The sequence below is a fragment of the Colius striatus genome, chromosome 5 (genome assembly GCF_028858725.1).
Source record: "Colius striatus isolate bColStr4 chromosome 5, bColStr4.1.hap1, whole genome shotgun sequence".
In the NCBI taxonomy this organism is placed as follows: Eukaryota; Metazoa; Chordata; class Aves; order Coliiformes; family Coliidae; genus Colius; species Colius striatus.
Genome location: NC_084763.1, coordinates 58,379,804 through 58,397,931, shown reverse-complemented (window position 1 = coordinate 58,397,931; position 18,128 = coordinate 58,379,804). Strand labels below are relative to the sequence as shown.

Genomic DNA, 18,128 nt, shown 5'->3' with positions numbered 1-18,128 from the left:
TTTGAGGAACGTTTCCTTCCTGGCCAGATTGGATTTCCTGGCAGCTTCCAAAGTGTGTCTTGGTTCTCCTACTGCTGAGAATGGATCATAGAACCATAGAATGGTAGAGACCTTTAGAGATCATCCAGTCCAAGCCCCTTGCCAAAGCAGGGCCACCTAGATCAGGTCACACAGGAACGTGTGCAGGCAGGTTTGGAAACCTCCCAAGGAGCCTCCAGCCCCTCCCTGGGCAGCCTGGGCCAGGGCTCCCTCACTTCAACAGTTTTTCCTTATGTTTAAATGGAACATGAGATCCCCCTGAGCTCAGGCTTCTCTTCTTCAGGCTCAACAGCCCCAGTTCCCACAGCCTTTCCTCCTCACACACATGTTCCATCCCCTCAGCACCCTGGGAGCCCTCCCTGGCCTCTCTGCAGCAGTTCCCTGTCTCTCTGCAGCTGGGGAGCCCAGCACTGGGCACAGGGCTCCAGCTGAGGCCTCAGCAGGGCAGAGCAGAGGGGCAGCACAACCTCCCTGGCCCTGCTGCCCACACTTTGCTGGATGCATCCCAGAATATATTTCCCAGGATATTTGGGGAGGGATCATACCAGCAGCAGTCACAGCCCTGCAGAGGCAAGGAATATAACCTAATACTAACACCAAAACAGAGCTGATTTTCATACCCATCAAGCCAGAACCACATATGATCTCCAAACCACAAAGGAATATTAAAGGCTTGTCTTGGAGAGCAGATAATTCAGGGTGGGGTCACCAAAGGAGCCAATTAACTCCTTTAAGATCCTCAAAGCCAGTGAGTGCTTTAGCTTGGCTGTGAAAGTCCAGGATAATTCCAAGCAACAAGATAAAACCAAAACCCAAACAACTCTGGGCTGTAGTGGCTCAACCTCCTATTAACCCCAACCAACCTGACAAGTAAGAACAATGCCAAGTACAATAAGAGCACAAATAAAATGGCCCATACTCCTGTTCAAGGACGGCAGAGGAGCATTACATCCACTTCACTAGTTTCTATCTTCACTCAAAATCTCCTTCAAGAAGGAACAAACAAGTATCCCTGGGCAAGCAACAAATGAGCAGCGAGGAAAATCTCCTAAATACAATACTCATTCACAAGCCCCCATAGCAATAAACTCAAGTCAGCAAAAAATGCTCCTGGCACACCAAAGATCCATGTCATGAGGGGATAGCCTAGGCATGTTTTACTGGAGGGAGACAGAGGGAGACAGAGAAGGTCCTGAAGTTTGGAGTATACCAAAACTGTATTACTTTTGAGGAGCTGTTTTGATTTTTGTTGATAACCATCATCGAGTGACCCTGTCCAAGGCTCCTTTCAAGTATCCACAGTAATAAAACACTCATACAGTTCCTGACTAGACAAGAACAAACTTAAAACCTGGGGAAGGTGATAAAGCTCCTTCAAAAATAACTGTGATAACCAGAGAAAAAGAATGGCTGATGGCCAGCCTTCATCCTTGGAGATGTTACAGAGAGATCCAGACAGGCTGGAGGGCTGGGCCAAGGCCAAGTGTCAATAAGGCCAAGGGCCGGGTCCTGCACTTGGGCCACAACAATCCCCAGCAGTGCTACAGGCTTGGGGAGCAGTGGCTGGAAAGCTGGACATGAGCCAGCCCCGTGCCCAGGTGGCCAAGAAGGCCAAGGGCAGCCTGGCCTGGATCAGGATCAGTGTTGTCAGCAGGAGCAGGGAGCTGATCATCGCCCTGGCCTCGGCTTTGGGGAGGCTGCACCTCCACCCTGTGTCCAGTTCTGGGCCCCTCTCTACAAGAAGGACATGGAGGTGCTGAAGAGGATCCAGAGGCAGCTGCCAGGCTGGGAAAGGGTTTGGAGCATGTCTCAGCTGAGGGAGGGCTGAGGGATCTGGGGCTGTTGAGCCTGGAGAAAAGAAGGCTCAGGGGAGACCTCCTCACTGTCTACAACTGCAGCCAGGTGGGGGTGGGTCTGTTCTCCCTGATAACAAGCAACAGAACAAGAGGAAACAGCCTCAAGTTGCCCCAGGGGAGGTTCAGGCTGGATGTGAGGAGGAATTTCTTTGCTGCCAGGGCTGTCAGGCATTGGAACAGCTCCCAGGGAGGTGCTGGAGTCACCCTGCAGGGGTTTCAGAGCCAGGTGGATGTTGCACTGAGGGCAATGGGCTGGTGGGTGACAGGGCTGGGACAGAGGCTGCATGGGCTGAAAGGGCTCTGCCAGACAAAACCATTCCATGACTCTATGTTCAAAGCTCGGCTGGACAGAGCCCTGATCCACCCGCTCCAGCCTGGCCCTGCTGCGACAAGGGGATCAGGCCACACAGCATCCGGAGCTTCAGCCCAACCTCAATTCTTCTGTCATGTTATGAGGTGGCAAACTTAATTAGTTTCAGGGAAAGATTCTTCCTCATAGCAAAGCAGAGGTGAAGATCACGTTAAGTCTCAGTAATGAGAAGTGCCACAACGCTGACTGAGCAGACGGGGAAGCTTGCTTCTCTGCAGGTTCTGCTCCAAAATCCCACCATCTAGGCCCATGAAGCAAAGCCTTAATACCAACATAACACTGCCATTCTTAAAGCTGGCCTCAGCTCTGAGTTGACTGCTTTGTATTTGCAGCCAAGGCTAGTAACAACAGCACTCAGATACACATAGCTAATGAGACATCAACTCAGGGGCAAGGCTTAGGACTTGCCCTCATAAACTGGGGTTTTAAAATAACTTTTATGATCTCCAGTGTTAAGGCAGCAGCTGTACAGGCAGGGCAGACTTATGCTGCAACCCTGGTATGTGCTCATCTGAAATATATCTTCCACTACCACCAAACTCACCAGAAGGGCCTTCCATGGAAATGGGAAAGATGAGGAAACCAAAAGATAAAGTAGAATCATGGAATGGTTTTGTCTGGCAGAGCCCTTTCAGCCCATGCAGCCTCTGTCCCAGCCCTGTCACCCACCAGCCCACTGCCCTCAGTGCAGCACCCACCCGGCTCTGAAACCTCTGCGGGGTGACTCCAGCACCTCCCTGGGAGCTGTTCCAATGCCTGACAGCCCTGGCAGCAAAGAAATTCCTCCTCACATCCAGCCTGAAACTCTGAAAACGTGTTAGAAAAAGCGCTGAGGAATAAAAGTACAAAAGATGGGGGGAAAGCAGTTTGTAACTTTTCTCAGGCAGCATCTGAAGCAGCTCATTAAACGAGGATTTGGGGTGGTTTAGCGTTTACTATGGAAGTTAATTTGCTCTGTTGAACAGCTTGGATGCAACAATTGAAGATCATCTGACTCCCAACTACAAGATAAAGCTCAGCAGAGCTTCTGAAAGGAAAATGGAACTAAGTCCCAAGGAATTCAGAAGCTACAGAGAAAAAACAATAATCAAAACAAAAAGTGCTGGAGGGTGGGAAGGAAGCACAGAAGAATGAGGAAGAGGAGAAAAAAAAACCCAACAAGTTTTTATCTAATAACAAACCAGAGTTGCAAAGTGGAAGATTACAACTTCAGAAACAAAACTCAACCCACGTCAGTGACTTTAAAAGGGAACACGCAGTAGTACAAGTGACAGCCTGAAAGCAGAGACCTGCACCACAAAACTCCTTGTGATTTTCTAAACTAGCAGTGTTGTTCATGCTTCACCACCTAACAAAAAGCAGTTGTTGAAACATGATATCAAAACACTTTCAAATATGCTCTTTACGAAGTAACAGTTCCTCCTGAAGGCAGGAAAGCATTTACCCTTCACACACCTGAGCCTCGCCCTCTCACACACAACTTGTAGGCTGAAGGACTGACACGCAAAAGGGAAATCTTCCACGCTCTAGAGATAGCCATCATCCTCGACCAGACTCACAGACACTGCAACTGTTAACAACGGCCATCAGTATCTCAAGCCGACCTGCGGGAGGGCCAGAGCAAAGCCCTTTGTACACAGCCCGCGAATGAAGCATCGCCCCGCAGCCTGCTCCCGTCTGACCTAATGGAACCTAACGGAACTTGCCACCCGGCGGTGGCAGAGCAGTTTTCCTGCTGGATGCTCGATGGGCGTGCTCAATCCATCAGCATTTCTAGCGACAGAGCCGTTTACGATTCTTCTCTTGCGTCAGGCCCCGCCGGGCGATCAGAGGCTGCGAGGACTTTTGGCCGGGGCTGGCTCGGCCCAGCTTCAAACGGGCGACCTTGAGCCGAAGGGCTCCGCACCCCTCCTCTGTTATCTGGAGAATCCCAACTCTCTCCGCCAACAAAGACCGGCGCACAGCCGCACACTCAGAGCTGCCACAAAGGCCTCGGCCGTCGCTTAGCCCGGCGGCGGCCTCCGGAGCTCCCCGTGCTGTCCCCGCCGCGCGGCTCGCACCGCCTGCCGCTGCCCGCATCGCCCCCCGAGGCCCCGGGACCGCGGCCGGCCCGTTACCTGCGGCGGCAGCGGCGCAGCCGTGCGTGCACACGCCGCCGCAGCTCGCCGGCTCCTCTCCCTTGCCGCGCATCCCGCCGAGGAGCCCCTTTTCCCCGGGGCAGGGTCGCTCGAGGCCGCGCCGCTCTCCCGCGATGGCCGCTCGCCGCTCCCGGGCGGCGCGGGGGGTGCCCGCTGCGGCCTACTCCAGCCGCCCGCAGCGAGACGAGGCCGGCGGGCGGCGCGGCCCGGCTGCAGGCGCGGGGGGAGGGACGCGCGGCGCGCTCACGCTCCCTCCTCCCAGCACCGGGACGCGGGGCTCGCTCCTCCCTTCCGCTGCGTGCGGGGCCGGCGCCGCGCGGCTTCCCCGGCCGCCGGGCCGCGCACACACCGGGGGCGCCGCCGGTTCCTCGCCCCGCCCCGCCTCGCCCCCGTCTCCCCCCCCTTGCCGCTCACCCTTCACCATGGCGGCGGCGGCGTCCTCCTCGGCGCCCGGCTCCTCCTCCTGCCTGGCCTCCTCGGGGCTGAGCGGCGCCGGCAGGCGGGTGCAGAGCCCCCGGGCGCCGCGGTAGCGGGGGCAGAGGCGCAGCGGCCCGGCCGTGCCGCAGGCCGCGGCCGCCTGCAGCAGCAGCCCCAGCGCCGCCATCTTGAGGTTGCCCGGCGCCGGCTTCAGGCAGGGCGCGGGCGGCGCGGCCCACAGGCGCCGCTGTGCCGCAGCGCCCCCGGCGGGCCGGCGGACCGGGCCGAGCCCACGCGTGCAGGATGCGGCCCCAGCACGCCGCCCGGGCACTGCCTCGGCACGGCCGAGGAAGGGGAAGGAAAGGGAGAAGACCCCGCTTCTGTCGCTGTGCCAGAAGGCGTGGAGGCGCCGGCCGCCGCGGGAACGCAGAGGACTCGCGCCGCCCCTGCCGCCTTCGACCATCAGAGACATTTGCTTCCTCTGTTGTTTCTTTAGAAAGGGAATCAACTGCACTTGCAGCGCTGAACTCTCACCAGCCCTGCCTGCAGTTGCCTGTCCTGCCAGAGAAGCCACACAGCAAACCCAAGGGTGTGCTGGCACACCACCCCTCCACCATGCCGCCCAGACACAGGCTGCCTGAAAGCGTTTGGGGACGATTTTCTAAGTGTCACACCCCCTACCGCACCCCCCAAAAAACAGGTCTTCAGACACACTCAAAGAAGTGTTACCACAAAGAGATGAGTCATTTGCTCCAAGATCTGAGCAACGTGGTGACGATGGTGCCAATACAAGCCACGGGCGAGTCCTCCAAACACGTGGATTATTTTGGACTCCTTACTAACCTGCTCTAATTAGAGGCAAAAATCCCACACAGGCAATTTTTTACTATGCTTTCAACAGGTTTTGCTGCTGCAATCCTTGTTTCCCCTTCACTAGGGAGCAGGACAGCACTTAGATTTCTATGTGAGGCGTCAGATTCTCAGTGCTGGTTGAAATCCAAACCCTACAAGATGAACCATAGAATCACAGCATGGTAGGGGTTGGAAGGGGCCTCTAGAGATCATCCAGCCCAACCCCCCTGCACGAGCAGGTTCACACTTCATTACTTTTTAAAGTCTGAATGATTTTGCACTACACATACGTTTTGTTGTCTCTGGCTGTAACACACACCTGGGATGACCCTCCAGCTGCAGTTCCTATGTCAAATACCTTTTTTGCATGTAAACCAAAAACCATCCAGGAATGGTTGTCAGAGCATCCTGATGAAACAAAGGGCTGGCTGGGAAGGGGGTGGTTGGGGTTGGGTTGGTTGGTTTGAAATCAGAAAGAGAAATCTTGGCTAACCCACAAAAGAATCAACTAACATAGACTCATAGAACTGTTTCAGCTGGAAGAGACCTTTAAGATCATCAAGCCCAGCCTTTGTCCCAGCCCTATACTGAACTTGATAAGAGTTGCTGGTTTATTCAGCATCTTCCCAAGTTCCAGATGAAGTGAGAAGCTGTGCAGCAGTGAAGCAAAACACCTCACAATCCCAGCTGCTAAGCTCCTTCAAGTCATGAAGGTCAGAGAAGGAAAACAAAAGGTAACAAGAGCTCTAAGGAAATGAAAACCATGGCTGAAGATTAAAGCAAAACAAAGAGAAGGAAACAGATAAATAAAGTGTGAATCTGGAGAAAATTTTGGAAGTGGAGTCAGTGGGAAGGAGAAATCTGGGAGAAGGTGCTGAGATAGCGTGCTGGTGCACAGGAAGGTAGACCTGAGGAGGGCTAGTGGCTTGTCACTGCAAATGACACCAAAATTATCTTATCAACACCAAAAAAACAGTGTAGAGTCAATTTATTAGACAATTCCCAAAGTCACAGATGCCACATACTCAATCCAGGGATCCTCACTGTGCAGAGATGAGCATTAAGCAGCACAGAATCGCTCAGAGCCATCTTCCCAGGCTCTGCCACTCCGGCCTCACATCCATGAGCTGAGGGTAATTGATCTTCTCTAGCCCAGCCTTTGCAGAGGCAGCAGCACTAGGCAGCAGCTTGTTAACAAGCCACGTTATGTTCAAGACTTCCTCTCCCTCAGAGCACAAGTGTTACAGCATGGTTACAGACCCAAACCAGCCTGGCCGTGACAAACCACTAGCCCTCAGGAAAAGCTGCCTTCTCTCTTCAAGTCCAACCCAGGTCACACTATTTAACAGAAGACAGGGGTTTATTTCCACCTAAAATGACTTTGTAATTGACACCCTGGACATATAAAGCATTCTGGGAATTTGTTTTAAATACAGCATCCCCAGCTGCAGAGAGACAGGGAACTGGAGAGAGGCCAGGGAGGGCTCCCAAGGTGCTGAGGGGATGGAACATGTGTGTGAGGAGGAAAGGCTGTGGGAACTGGGGCTGTTCAGCCTGGGGAAGAGAAGCCTGAAGGGGGGGTCTCATTAACCAAATATTTAAAAGGTGTTTGTCAAGAGGATGGGGCAACACTTTTTTCTGTTGTCTCAAGAGGTTACAGACAAAAGCTGAAAGACAAAGTTCCACTTAAACATAAGGAAAAACTACTTTACTGTGTGGGTTACAGACCACTGGCCCCGGCTGCCCAGGGAGGGTGTGGAGGCTCCTTCTTGGGAGGTTCCTGTGCCCCCCGATCAAGGGGAACCTGCTTGAGCAGAGGACTGGGCTGGATGAGCTCTGCAGGGCCCTTCCCACTCCCTACCAGGCAGGGATTCTGTGATCCACAACACTGGTGACTCACTGGCACGGCAGCATTACAAGGATGGCTGGTACACTCTTGTGTTCCCCAAGTGCTAACCCACAGCCGTGACTTCCCCAAGCCAGCCATCGGCACTGCTTGAGCCATAGCTGGGGATCTCATGCCATTCCATGCACCTTGTTTTAAGACTGAGTAACAAAGAACAGAACAGAAGACAACAAAAAACCTGCCAGTGACTGGAGGGATTTCTTAAGAAGAAATAACGAGCTAAAGAAATTGGCCAAGCAATGTCAGGGACACGGTAATAGCTGGCAGTGTGCAAAGCAAGGAGAAAGCACTTAAGGAGTTGGTGCAGAAGGATGCAGGTATGCTTAGGAGGGTGAAATTAAAAGGGAAACAAAAAGCCTTTAAGCTAAATCACAAAGAAACATACACTGTCATCTGTTGGATAACACAATAGGTATTTTCTCCTTCCAAATCCTCTTCTTTCCCTGAAAGGCTCAGCTCTGGTGCTACCCTAACCCAGACAGCTGGGGCTTACAGTGCTTAAACCCCCTGTGCCTCAAAGCTCCCCTCAGTGTGGCTCAAACAAAAACATGAGCACTCTGTGTCCCTTAGCTATCCCTTGTTCAGGTACAGGCATCTGACATTCCTCCTTTGTCCCTGATGCATTAGGAGGAAGTCTGACAAAGCCATTTGGAGGATAAACCTCTCAGTTACCCAGCACAGAGGACAGTACTGCTTCCTACAGTTCCATTTTCTTCCTCAATCTGCTATAGAATTAAACTTCTGAACAAACACAAAAAAACAAGAGTTGAAGGTTGCTTTAGGTCCTTACCTTTCAGGGAGTTCAGCGAGAACATCTCCATCCCAGTGAAAAGGGTTGATTCCTAGGAAAGCAAAGGGCAGCAAAAAGAAACAGCAAGTTAGAACTGGGATTTCCTTTGAGATGTAGCAAGTGCTCAGGGTCTCTGAAACTTGCTGTCTTTAGCACAAGAGAAAACTGATGGTCCTCAACAAATTTCACCTTGGTGTATACATTCACAGAATAGTTTAGGCTGGAGAAGCCCTTGAAGCTGCTGGAGTCCAACAGTCCCCCAGCATTGCCATGGCCACCACTGACCCATGGCCTCAGCCCCACGGCTCTGGGATCCCTCCAGGGCTGGGGACTCCTCCACAGCTCTGAGCAGCTGGGAAAAAGCTGGGCAGCCCTTGGGGGAGGGAATTGTTCCCCAGCTCCAACCCAAACCTCCCCTAGAACCCCTCCCCAGCCACAGCCTCCTGTCAGGGAGTTGCAGAGTGCTCACGTCTCCCCTCAGCCTCCTCTTGTCCAGGCTGAACCTCCCCATTCCCTCAGCTGCTCTCCAGCAGAACCATGCTCCAGCCCCTTCCTCAGTTTCACACAAATTGTGCCCGTACTATTGGCCATCCCCTTTTAACTGGCTGCACTATGCCCAGAAGAAGAAAGAGTCTCCTCAACAGACTGCAGGTTTTGCAAATGCTTTGTCCCTGTGACCATATGGAGTTGGTAATATTTATGAAAACCTTTTTCAACCAGAGTGCCAGAGGGAGGCAGGCTACTGCCATCATTCCCCCTGTTTAAAGAGAAACAAGAGCTATGTACTCTTGGTGACATTCTTCACTGAAATTATGTTCAACTTCTATATTAACAACGAAAATTTTAATTGGCTTTTGCTCAAATAAGAGAAAAAAAAGACCCAAACATCTTTGTTTTGGGGTGTGTCACCCATGGAGCCAAATACTAGGTACATTTTAGGCATTCGTGGTAACAGAGTAACACAGACTTTCCAACCAACTTTGATCAGCAGGTTGAGGGTTCTCCCTGACAGCAAGGTAACACCAACGGTCCAAATGAATGGCTGTTCCCATGCTCACCACTCATACCCTACAATTATTCTACTTTCCAGTTACTCGCTTGTGCTTTCAGTTAAACTCATGACAAAAATTACTGTTTACTCCAGCAACAGCAAACAGGGCCTGGAATACCACCACTTTCAGAACAGAACTCTGTGGACATGACACCTAGTTTGGCAAGTCACCTCCCTACGGGCACAGGAAAACAAACCTGCTGTTGCTGACAAGTCTGCACTTGGGCTTTCTCACCAACTAAATAAATAGAAGCACAGCTTAAACTTGTTCAGAAGTGAAAAACCTTACATGCTGCAGTAATTATCAAGACTGGCAGAGGAAAACATCCTCAGAATAACTAACTCAGGGCACTGAACAAAGTTAGACAATTCTTTTGTGGTAGTCAAGCAAGATTCTTAATGCTGAAGCACTCAACCATGGAGCAAAGCCACAGGAGGCATGCAAATTGAAAGTGCAAAAACCAGCCCCATCACAGCCTCGTGCCCCTGTCGTGTAGGGATCACCTCAGCTGAAGTACACAGAACCACACAGAACTCTTTGGCTTGGAAAAGACCTTTAAGACCTTAAAGAGAGTGATCACGTCTCTCCTCAGCCTCCTTCAGACTGCACAAGGCCAGTTTTCCCAGCCACTCCCTAACATGCAAGGCTGCCCCATTGCCTCTCCATGCTGGCTGATCCCTTCTGAGTTTATAGCCACCCATCACAGCACTCTAGTCATGAGAATCATCCCACCATGTTTCCACCAGCACACCAGCAAAGAGGCACTTCCATCAGGCTATTGATCCCACCGCCTTTCTGGTGGGAGAAGCCCCAGTCCCTACATGACCACTCTCAGGTGTTCTCATGGTTTCTAACATATCAATAGCCCTTTCATCCTTGCTGCCACATGGATCTCTACTGAAACACCAGACTGAAGGACCTTGCCAGCACATCATCCCTCAAACGTTGCCCTGCCGCTCCCAGGCTTATCTCTAGTGAGCCTGGTTTTATCCCCTTCCTCCTTCAAATCCCGTTTCAAGCTCTTAGGGTACAAACCATCTTAAAGCCACTAGTATTTCTGATAAATGACTGGAGTCCAACATTACTCCAGCACAAGTCCTGCAGTCACTGGAGAGACACAACCAGGAGTAAGACAGGGAATGTTGCAGTATGTCCTTAAATCTCAGCCATGGAGGTATCATCTGCATCTTCCTCCCAGATTTTTATGCCTGTCAAAAATGAGGAAGCTGTTTGCTTGCAGACAGACTAAATGTATTCCAGAGAATACAGGCAAGTTAGTCTACAGCAACTTTCTGGGGCATTGCACCATTCAGGCAGATTAACTGAAAGGCTCACCTAGAGAGCACAGATTGGTGGAAGAGAGACCAAAGAACATTTCCCTACACTGGGACAATCAGAAGGGCGCTTCCGAAAATACACGAGAGATGAAGTTGAAGGAAATGGTCTTATCAAGTGAGCATCCCATTCACAAGCAAGATTCTTGCAAAGCTGGTTATTTACAGTTGCACCTGCAGATCTCCAGTTAGGATGGGTTACTGTGCAACCAGTAACAGCCCCAAGGCTCAAAGAGTCAGAGGGGGCGAGAGCGGGGAGAAGACAGGGAGGAGAATAAAGGCACAGAGAGATGAAACCAGAGAGGTCAAGGAAAGCACAGTCATAGAATGGTAGGGGTTGGAAGGGACCTTTAGAGCTCATCCAGTCCAATCCCCCTACCAAAGCAGCTCCCACCTAAATCAGGTCACACAGGAACGTGTCCAGGCAGGTTGGAAACCTCCCGAGAAGGAGCCTCCAGCCCTTCCCTGGGCAGCCTGGGCCAGGGCTCTCTCACTGAAACACTGAAACAGTTTCTCCTTAGGTGGAACTTTTTGTGTTCCACCTTCACCCCATCACCCCTTGTCCTGTCACTGGATACAACAGAAAAAAGTGCTGCCCCAACCTCCTGACAGCCACCAGTGAGATATTTGTAACTATTAATGAGATCCTCCCCTCAGCCTCCTCCAGACTGAACAGCTCCAGGGCCCGCAGCCTTTCCTCATAAGGAAGATGCTCCAGTCCCCACAGCATCTTGGTAACCCTGCACTGACCTCTCTCCAGCAGTTCCCTGTCTGTCTTGAGCTGGGGAGCCCAGCTCTGGACACAGGACTCCAGATTAGGCAAAAGAGACATGACAAGTTTACGGGCAATAGACTTACTGCCCCTACTGCTATAGCAAACAGTTACACCAGAGAATGTGGCACTGGAAATGGTTAGAGAGAATTCCAAAGGCCTGGGAATTGGGTCTTTGTTGCATTTCCTCGATCCATATGAAAATAGCTACATGTATCTATGAGGAAAAACTGCATTCCCAAGAAGTACATCAAGATGTAGTGAATATGGCAGTTCTGGTTACTGTCTACTGTGATACCCCAGCAGTACATGAAGAGGTACAGCCCCATGTGCTTTGTCCTGAGAACAAAGGAGAAATTGGGCTGTCTTGCATATTATTCACCCCAAAGGATAACCTACACTGGGCTCCATGGAAAGCAAACCAGTTTGACTTTCAGCTATTTGGGCCAAAAGAGGAGTTGATCTGTGCAAAAAACCTTTCCTATTCTGAATTCTGCAGGATTTCTGTTGCTGAGCACTGACAAGCTGGAGGAGGGAATGATGAAGTGCCAGAGGTAGGACTGGGTGTTGGATATTCTTGGCCATTCACCACTCATGAGACCAAGTGTTGTGGATTAAAGGGGCAAGGCAGTGACAGTTCCAATGACCATGGCGGGAAAAAACGGTGCCACTTGTGACAATAGAATAAGTTCCAGGAACGTAAGGGAGAGACAAAACTAAGAAGCGGGCTGTGAGCCACGATGGATAGCAGCTCTGTAACAGGAGCAAAGGCTTCCCCGCGGCACAGAACCAAAAACCAAGGAACGAGCCCAGCTCCCCAGGCCGGCTCTGGGTCGCCTCGCGTCGCTTCCCGAAGCAGGGCTCGGCTCCCGCTCCAACAGGGTCTCTACGCTGGCTCCCCGTCCAAGACCCGCGGGCAGAGGCGCCCGGGAGCTCGGCAGCCGGCTCCGCGCCTCCGCCAACGGCGCTCCCCGGCTCCTCGCGGCGGTGCTGGGCAGCGACGGGCGGCAGCTCGCGCTCCCGCCCCGCACAGGGCCGGTGCCCCATCCGCGGAGCATCCCCGGCCGCCCCGCCCAGCCCGGCCGCACAGGCCCAGGCCCCCGCACGGCCCCTTCCCGCGGGCCGGGGCTCCCCTCAGGCCGAGGCTCCCGCCCCCCTGGGCGGGCATCGCGCCCGGGCTTGGCCGCTGCCCCTGACTCTCAGCCCCGGGGCTCCGCGCCGCTCGGCCGCACCGCCGCGCCCCCCGGCCCATCGCCTCAGCCCCGCTGGACCCCCGCCGCCGCCGCCACCCGCTCGGCTCCGGCTCGGAGCCATCCTTCCCCCTCCTTCCCCTTCCTCCCGCCGCCCTTCCTCAGGCCGCGGCCCCCACCGGGCCTCGACCGCGGGTTCCGCACCGCGGCCCCGCCACGCACCGCGCGGCCCGAGCCCCCCCGGGCGGAGCTGCGCCGGTCCCGCTCCCCGACACCGACCTCCTCACAACCAACTCTCTGGCGCCGGTCCACCGCCGCTCGGACTACAACTCCCAGGAGCCCCCGCGATCCGCATCCGGGCCGCCGCCCGCCAACGGCTCTTCCGCCCCCTCCCCGGATGGGAAACCTCCCGCCGGCGGCAGGCGCGAGACGGGGCCCGTCGCCATGGCAACCAACGGCCGGCGCGGCCTGCGGGGCTCCGGCGCCGCCGCCTCCGCCTCCGCGCGGCCCTGAGGGGAGCGGCCGGGGCTGGGCTCCGAGCTGGAGGCTCGGAGGGACGCGGGCGTCTGCGGGACAGCATAGCCGCGCCGCGCAGCCCCGTCCCGTGTGAGTTTAACCGAGACGGGCTGCGGTGCCCAGGCGGGAGGCGAGCGGCAGGCCCCGCGGCACCAAGGCGTGGCCGTGCCGGGTCTGAAGGGTGGGGAAGGCTGTCCCGGGCCGGGTTTACCGGCGGGGTGCACGGCCTGGAGGTGCGGGGCCGCTCCTGCGAGGTTCTGCTGCAGGGAAGAGAGCTGCCTGAGCGGAGGTCTGCCAGCACTGGTGGGCTCAGCAGGCATAAACCTGTTTTAGAGTGAAGCAACGGGGACAAGCTGGAGCAGAAGAGGTTCCAAAGAAACACAAGGAAAAGCTTCTTCCCTGCTGAGGTGAGGGAGCCCTGGCAGGGGCTGCCCAGGTGGGCTGTGGAGGCTCCTTCTCTGAGACACTCCAACCCAGCTGGACAGTTCCTGTGTGCCCAGCTCTAGGTGGTGCTGCTCTGGCAGGGGGCTGCACTGGATGAACTTTGCATCTCTCTTCCAGCCCTTGAGATTCTATGATGCTGTTACACCTAAAAATCCGTGTATTTTCCACAGCTATAACCCCTAAAACTGCCCTTCCCCCACAAACCTCTCCTGCCCATGTCCCTTCACCATCAGACCACAAGCAGTGCAAAGCCCAAGAAAATGAGGGTGTAAACAGCTCCACCCGTGGCAAGGGGACTGATTTCACTCATTTCCACAGCAGAACTTGGTATCTCTGCATTTTTTAAAAGCCTCTGTTGAGTTTAGTTGGAACTAGTTATCAGGTTTAACAGCAGAAACTGCCAAGGGGTCAGCACCATCCGAGGGACTTCAGGACAAACACACCCCCGTTGCTTGTCTTTAAATGGAAATGGCAGTGTGCCAGGTTGCTCTGTCTCCTCAATGAAGCTCGTAACCAGTCATGAAAATACTCTATTTAAACACCACCTTCCCCAGCTCTGAGTTCTGAGACTTAAAACCAGTTGATGTTCAAGGAGTGCAAGCAATCCAGCCTGGTTGTGCCTCTTTCAGAACATCCTTCTCAATTTCATTCTCATTTCCCACTTCCTACTACAACCCAGACACTGTAAATCCCATTCAATGAGTAGCTCATATTCTTTTTATGGCCTCTAAGATGTAATACCTTTACAATCCAGTTATGTTTGACACTTTGCAGGCTTTTTCCTCCCATTCTGAGTGTGCTCATACTTGCCTTGTTTTCTCTCCTAGACAAAGGGCCTAATACCATGTTAAGGTATTTTTACTGAAGGCTATTGTCAGAAGAGCTCAGACTGATTTCTGTCACAGTACCTGGAGGATACCGAAAAATAAGGTAGCACAGAGGAAAGCATTCCCATTTTAGTTCAAGCTTTGCACATTAAAAGGTTAACACAGGGTTTGGAAAAGCTGGGATTAGCTAGAAAAGTCAGTTGCCATTGATACAGCTGTTGAGCTCAACATCATTACTAGAAAGTCAGGAATCTTGCCTTTTTTTCTCTCCATGGGCTGCTACCAACAACTGCTGCAGCCATGTGGAATGCTAAAGGCAAACTCCTATACCTTAGTAAAACACAAAAGCATTGATTTTAGCTTAGGGATGACTTACAGAAACCAAAGGCAAGCATAACTACCCAAAGAAGAGGCAGGGAAGCAAGTAAACCCACCTAGCTGAACAGCCTGCCTTGAGAGCTCTAACTCAGACTGAATCACTTTGTAATGGGGAAGATGAGATTCAGAGGCCATGGACAAGCAGTGTGTAAGACAAATTCAACTTCTGAGATGACATTTGATGAGCAAATCACTAAGGCTGTTAAAAACAACAGCAACAAAGGTACTTTAAAAACACTAGAAGAAAAAAACTGCTTTAAAAAACAACAAATCACAAACCCCAAAAAGGAGAATCTGTCTGGCCTCAAACAGAACAACTACTAAAGGTCATTTTCTGATCCCATCTGTGGTGTTGGAATTCCCTGCTGTACCTTTGAAAGCTGCTGGTAATCTGGATAACCTAATAAAACATCAAAAAAACTACCTACCGGGGGAAACTCATAACTTGGGTTTTAAATGAAGTCCAAGAATTGTGAATGAAAATGGCACAGTCAAGCTGCTGAAACAAATAATACAAGAAATGCCTCTAATGGAGGTTGTTAGACTGGGTTGTCATCATGTCTTCATTTTTTAGTATGAAGCTCCAAGCTTTCATTTCTAATACCGCCTGTGGCTCTCCTGATGGACACGACAGCACATGGATAGTTCTGGGATAGTTACATGGGCTGAGTTTTGTGCTGGTCGAGGAAAAATGTATGGATTTCCTCCCAGCCCCCAATATGAAATACTTACTAAACACTCGGTGGCATCTCACTGGATGAAGTAACTTTATAACCTGTTCCCAGTTAAACATTAGTATTAGAAACAGAAAATTCCTTATTCCTTGGAAATAATGAAGCTCATTAAGGATCTTGGGGAAAAAATACTCCACTTTACCATCTTAAATGCTCTTTTTCTTTTCTTTCCCCATTTTTGCCTTGTCTCAGGCATCTTTTTGTGGTCTGATATTTGTTAGAAGGGATACAATTTTCTTCTGCATTAAACTGGCCTGAGAATGTGGCAGGCAATGACACTGTCTCTCCAGCTCCACCACCAAGTAAAGCTTTGGGGAAAGGTTTGCATGGGCAAATGAGACAGTGGTGAACATTAGATTCTTCAATCTTGCTTTGGGCTCATTGGTTTGGCCAAAATATTAAATCAGATATTAGAGAACACTTTCAGAAACCACGTTCTCAATCTGCCACATTAACATAACAAGCTGACAGAGCCACCTAATAAAACAATAGGGTACAGTAACTGGTTCTGTAAGCAGTCCTTCAATAAAACTTGGAATAAAACTACCATTTCTTTACATAACATGAAGCCTCCCATCTTCTCATGAGCTTACTTGGAGCATTGTTCCTTCAGTCCTAACACTTCTTCGGCTGGTCTGTGTCCTTTGGGAGCTCTCTGCAATTTCTGGGTGCAGTTTTCAGGGGATACTCTCTAGAGAACCGATTCTTCCCCCAGCACTGTCAGGCTAACCCTTGACATTCTACTTCCCAATGTTATTTAACAAAAACTATGAAAAGATAATTCACAAAGTTGTGGTGTAGACGAGACTAGAGACAGTTACACATCCAGGTATTCCTGAGGCATTGACTTTGCTCACAGCGGTGGCCTCAATTTTCCAAGCAGTCTCTGCTGACAGTGGCTTTCCCTGGCCCCACAGAGTCTCTAAGATCCCTGGATTACAGTCGTAGCCATTTTGCTTTAGTGAGCCGAGTTTTTGCCAGCTTTGCTCACTACTCTGGATCACTAACATTTAGAATTCCAGCCTGGCGAGCTCCCTGCTGTGGAGATTCGGTTCAGAGCTGTGGGCAGGCTCCGAGCACGGAGCACATCCTTCCCTCATGCCCAGATGAAAGCCCTCAAGGCGCTGGCTAAAATGAAGCGCGTATAAAATGAAGCAAGAGTAGGAACAAGCCTCGGACTGTGTTCGTTGTTCCGCGCAGCCGCCGGGCCGAGGCTCCACTGCCGCTCCGCGCCAGGACAAAATGGCGGCTCTCGCTGAGGCGCACCTGAGGCGAAAGTGGTGCCCCCTCCGCGGACCTATATAGACTCGATGGGGGCGGGCTGACAGCTGTGATTGGCTCACCGGTCCGCCCTCAACACGTGCTGGCACTACTTTGCCTCTCTGATTGGTCCCTCCTGGAGCGCGTGCTCTAGCAGCCAATGGGTGTCCGGTGCGGTGGCGGGAGGAGGCGGGATTCGCTCTGCGCCTGCACATTGCTCTGGCGCTGAGGCGCGGACGCGTCTGGCGCCGCGTTCGCTGCGCGCCCTCAGGTGCGGCGCCATGTCCGCGGCCGGCTCGGCGGCGGCGTTGGGCGCTGCTCCCTCAGCCGGGCGCTGCTCCCTCAGCCCGGCCGCCGCCTCCCAGACAGGGCCGGGCTGTGCTGCGAAGCGGGGCGCGGCTCCTCCGCTGCCGACTGTGGCCGCTGCGAGGCCCGGCAGGTGAAGCGGCATGTCCGGCACCAGCGGCCCGGCTTGGCGCGGCACCTGAGGCGACCCCGGCGACCCGCGGCCCGACCCGCGGCTGCCGGCGGGCAGTGCCAGTCGGCCGCCTCCGCGCCACACGGGGAACACAGCGGCTCCGAGGCCGCTGGCAGCAGCAGCGGCTCCCGCGAGGGCAGCGATGGGGACGGCGAGGGGCAGCGGGGCCGCCACCTCCCCAGAGTGAGTACGGAGACGCCTCTTGCTGTTTGCGGAGTCGCTGAAGGAGTCTGGCCGCTTAGTCGTGCTCTTTCGAGTTATTTAAGTGTGAAGTGTCGTCTTAATAGCACTTCTTCTGAGTGTGCTTGGGGGGGGTGCGGGGAAGCGGCTGGAGCGCCCAGGAGAGCCGCAATGTTGATCCGAAGGCAGCAAAGGATTCGAGACGATGGGTCGATGAGTCTCCTTCTCTGGAGGCATTCCTAACCCAGCTGGACAAATTCCTGTGTGCCCTACTCTAGATGGTCCTGCTCTGGTAAGGGGGTTGCACTGGATGAGCTCTCCAGGTCCCTTCCAGCCCTTGGGATTTTGTGGGGTTTTTTTCATCCTCTGGAGCTTTTATGTTTGGATTGTGGGATTTTTTTTTGTATCCTGAAGGCTTGTGCACAAAGTATTCTTCACTATATATGTTTTTATGGTGCTTTTTCTTCTGTGTTGGCTTTGTGTCAGAAATATGTTTAGTTTTATCTGCAACAACGATTGCAGCACATGCTGCTTCATAGCCTAATCCATCTGGGTTTAAGGATATCAGCGAGATCAGGGTTATAGGAAGAAATGA

At 52.8% G+C, this 18,128-nt stretch overlaps 1 protein-coding gene across 5 annotated transcripts in view; it reads right to left on the bottom strand.

The window, feature by feature from the left end:
* The window catches only part of DHX30 (DExH-box helicase 30), a 38,473-nt gene extending 22,241 nt beyond the window's left edge, over positions 1–16,232 (bottom strand). The window contains exons 1-2 of one of the 5 annotated variants that reach the window (XM_061996457.1): positions 16,209–16,232; positions 8,369–8,420 (exon numbers count right to left, since the gene is read on the bottom strand). In XM_061996457.1, coding sequence (XP_061852441.1) covers positions 8,369–8,420; positions 16,209–16,217 — 61 coding nt within the window. In that variant the 5' untranslated portion in view covers positions 16,218–16,232. Of the gene's footprint in view, positions 1–4,382; positions 4,755–4,817; positions 5,008–8,368; positions 8,421–12,938; positions 13,070–16,208 lie in introns of those variants that run through there. The other 4 variants (XM_061996458.1, XM_061996459.1, XM_061996455.1 and 1 more) reach the window with 4 other exon arrangements.
* Between the last annotated feature and the right edge of the window lie 1,896 nt (positions 16,233–18,128).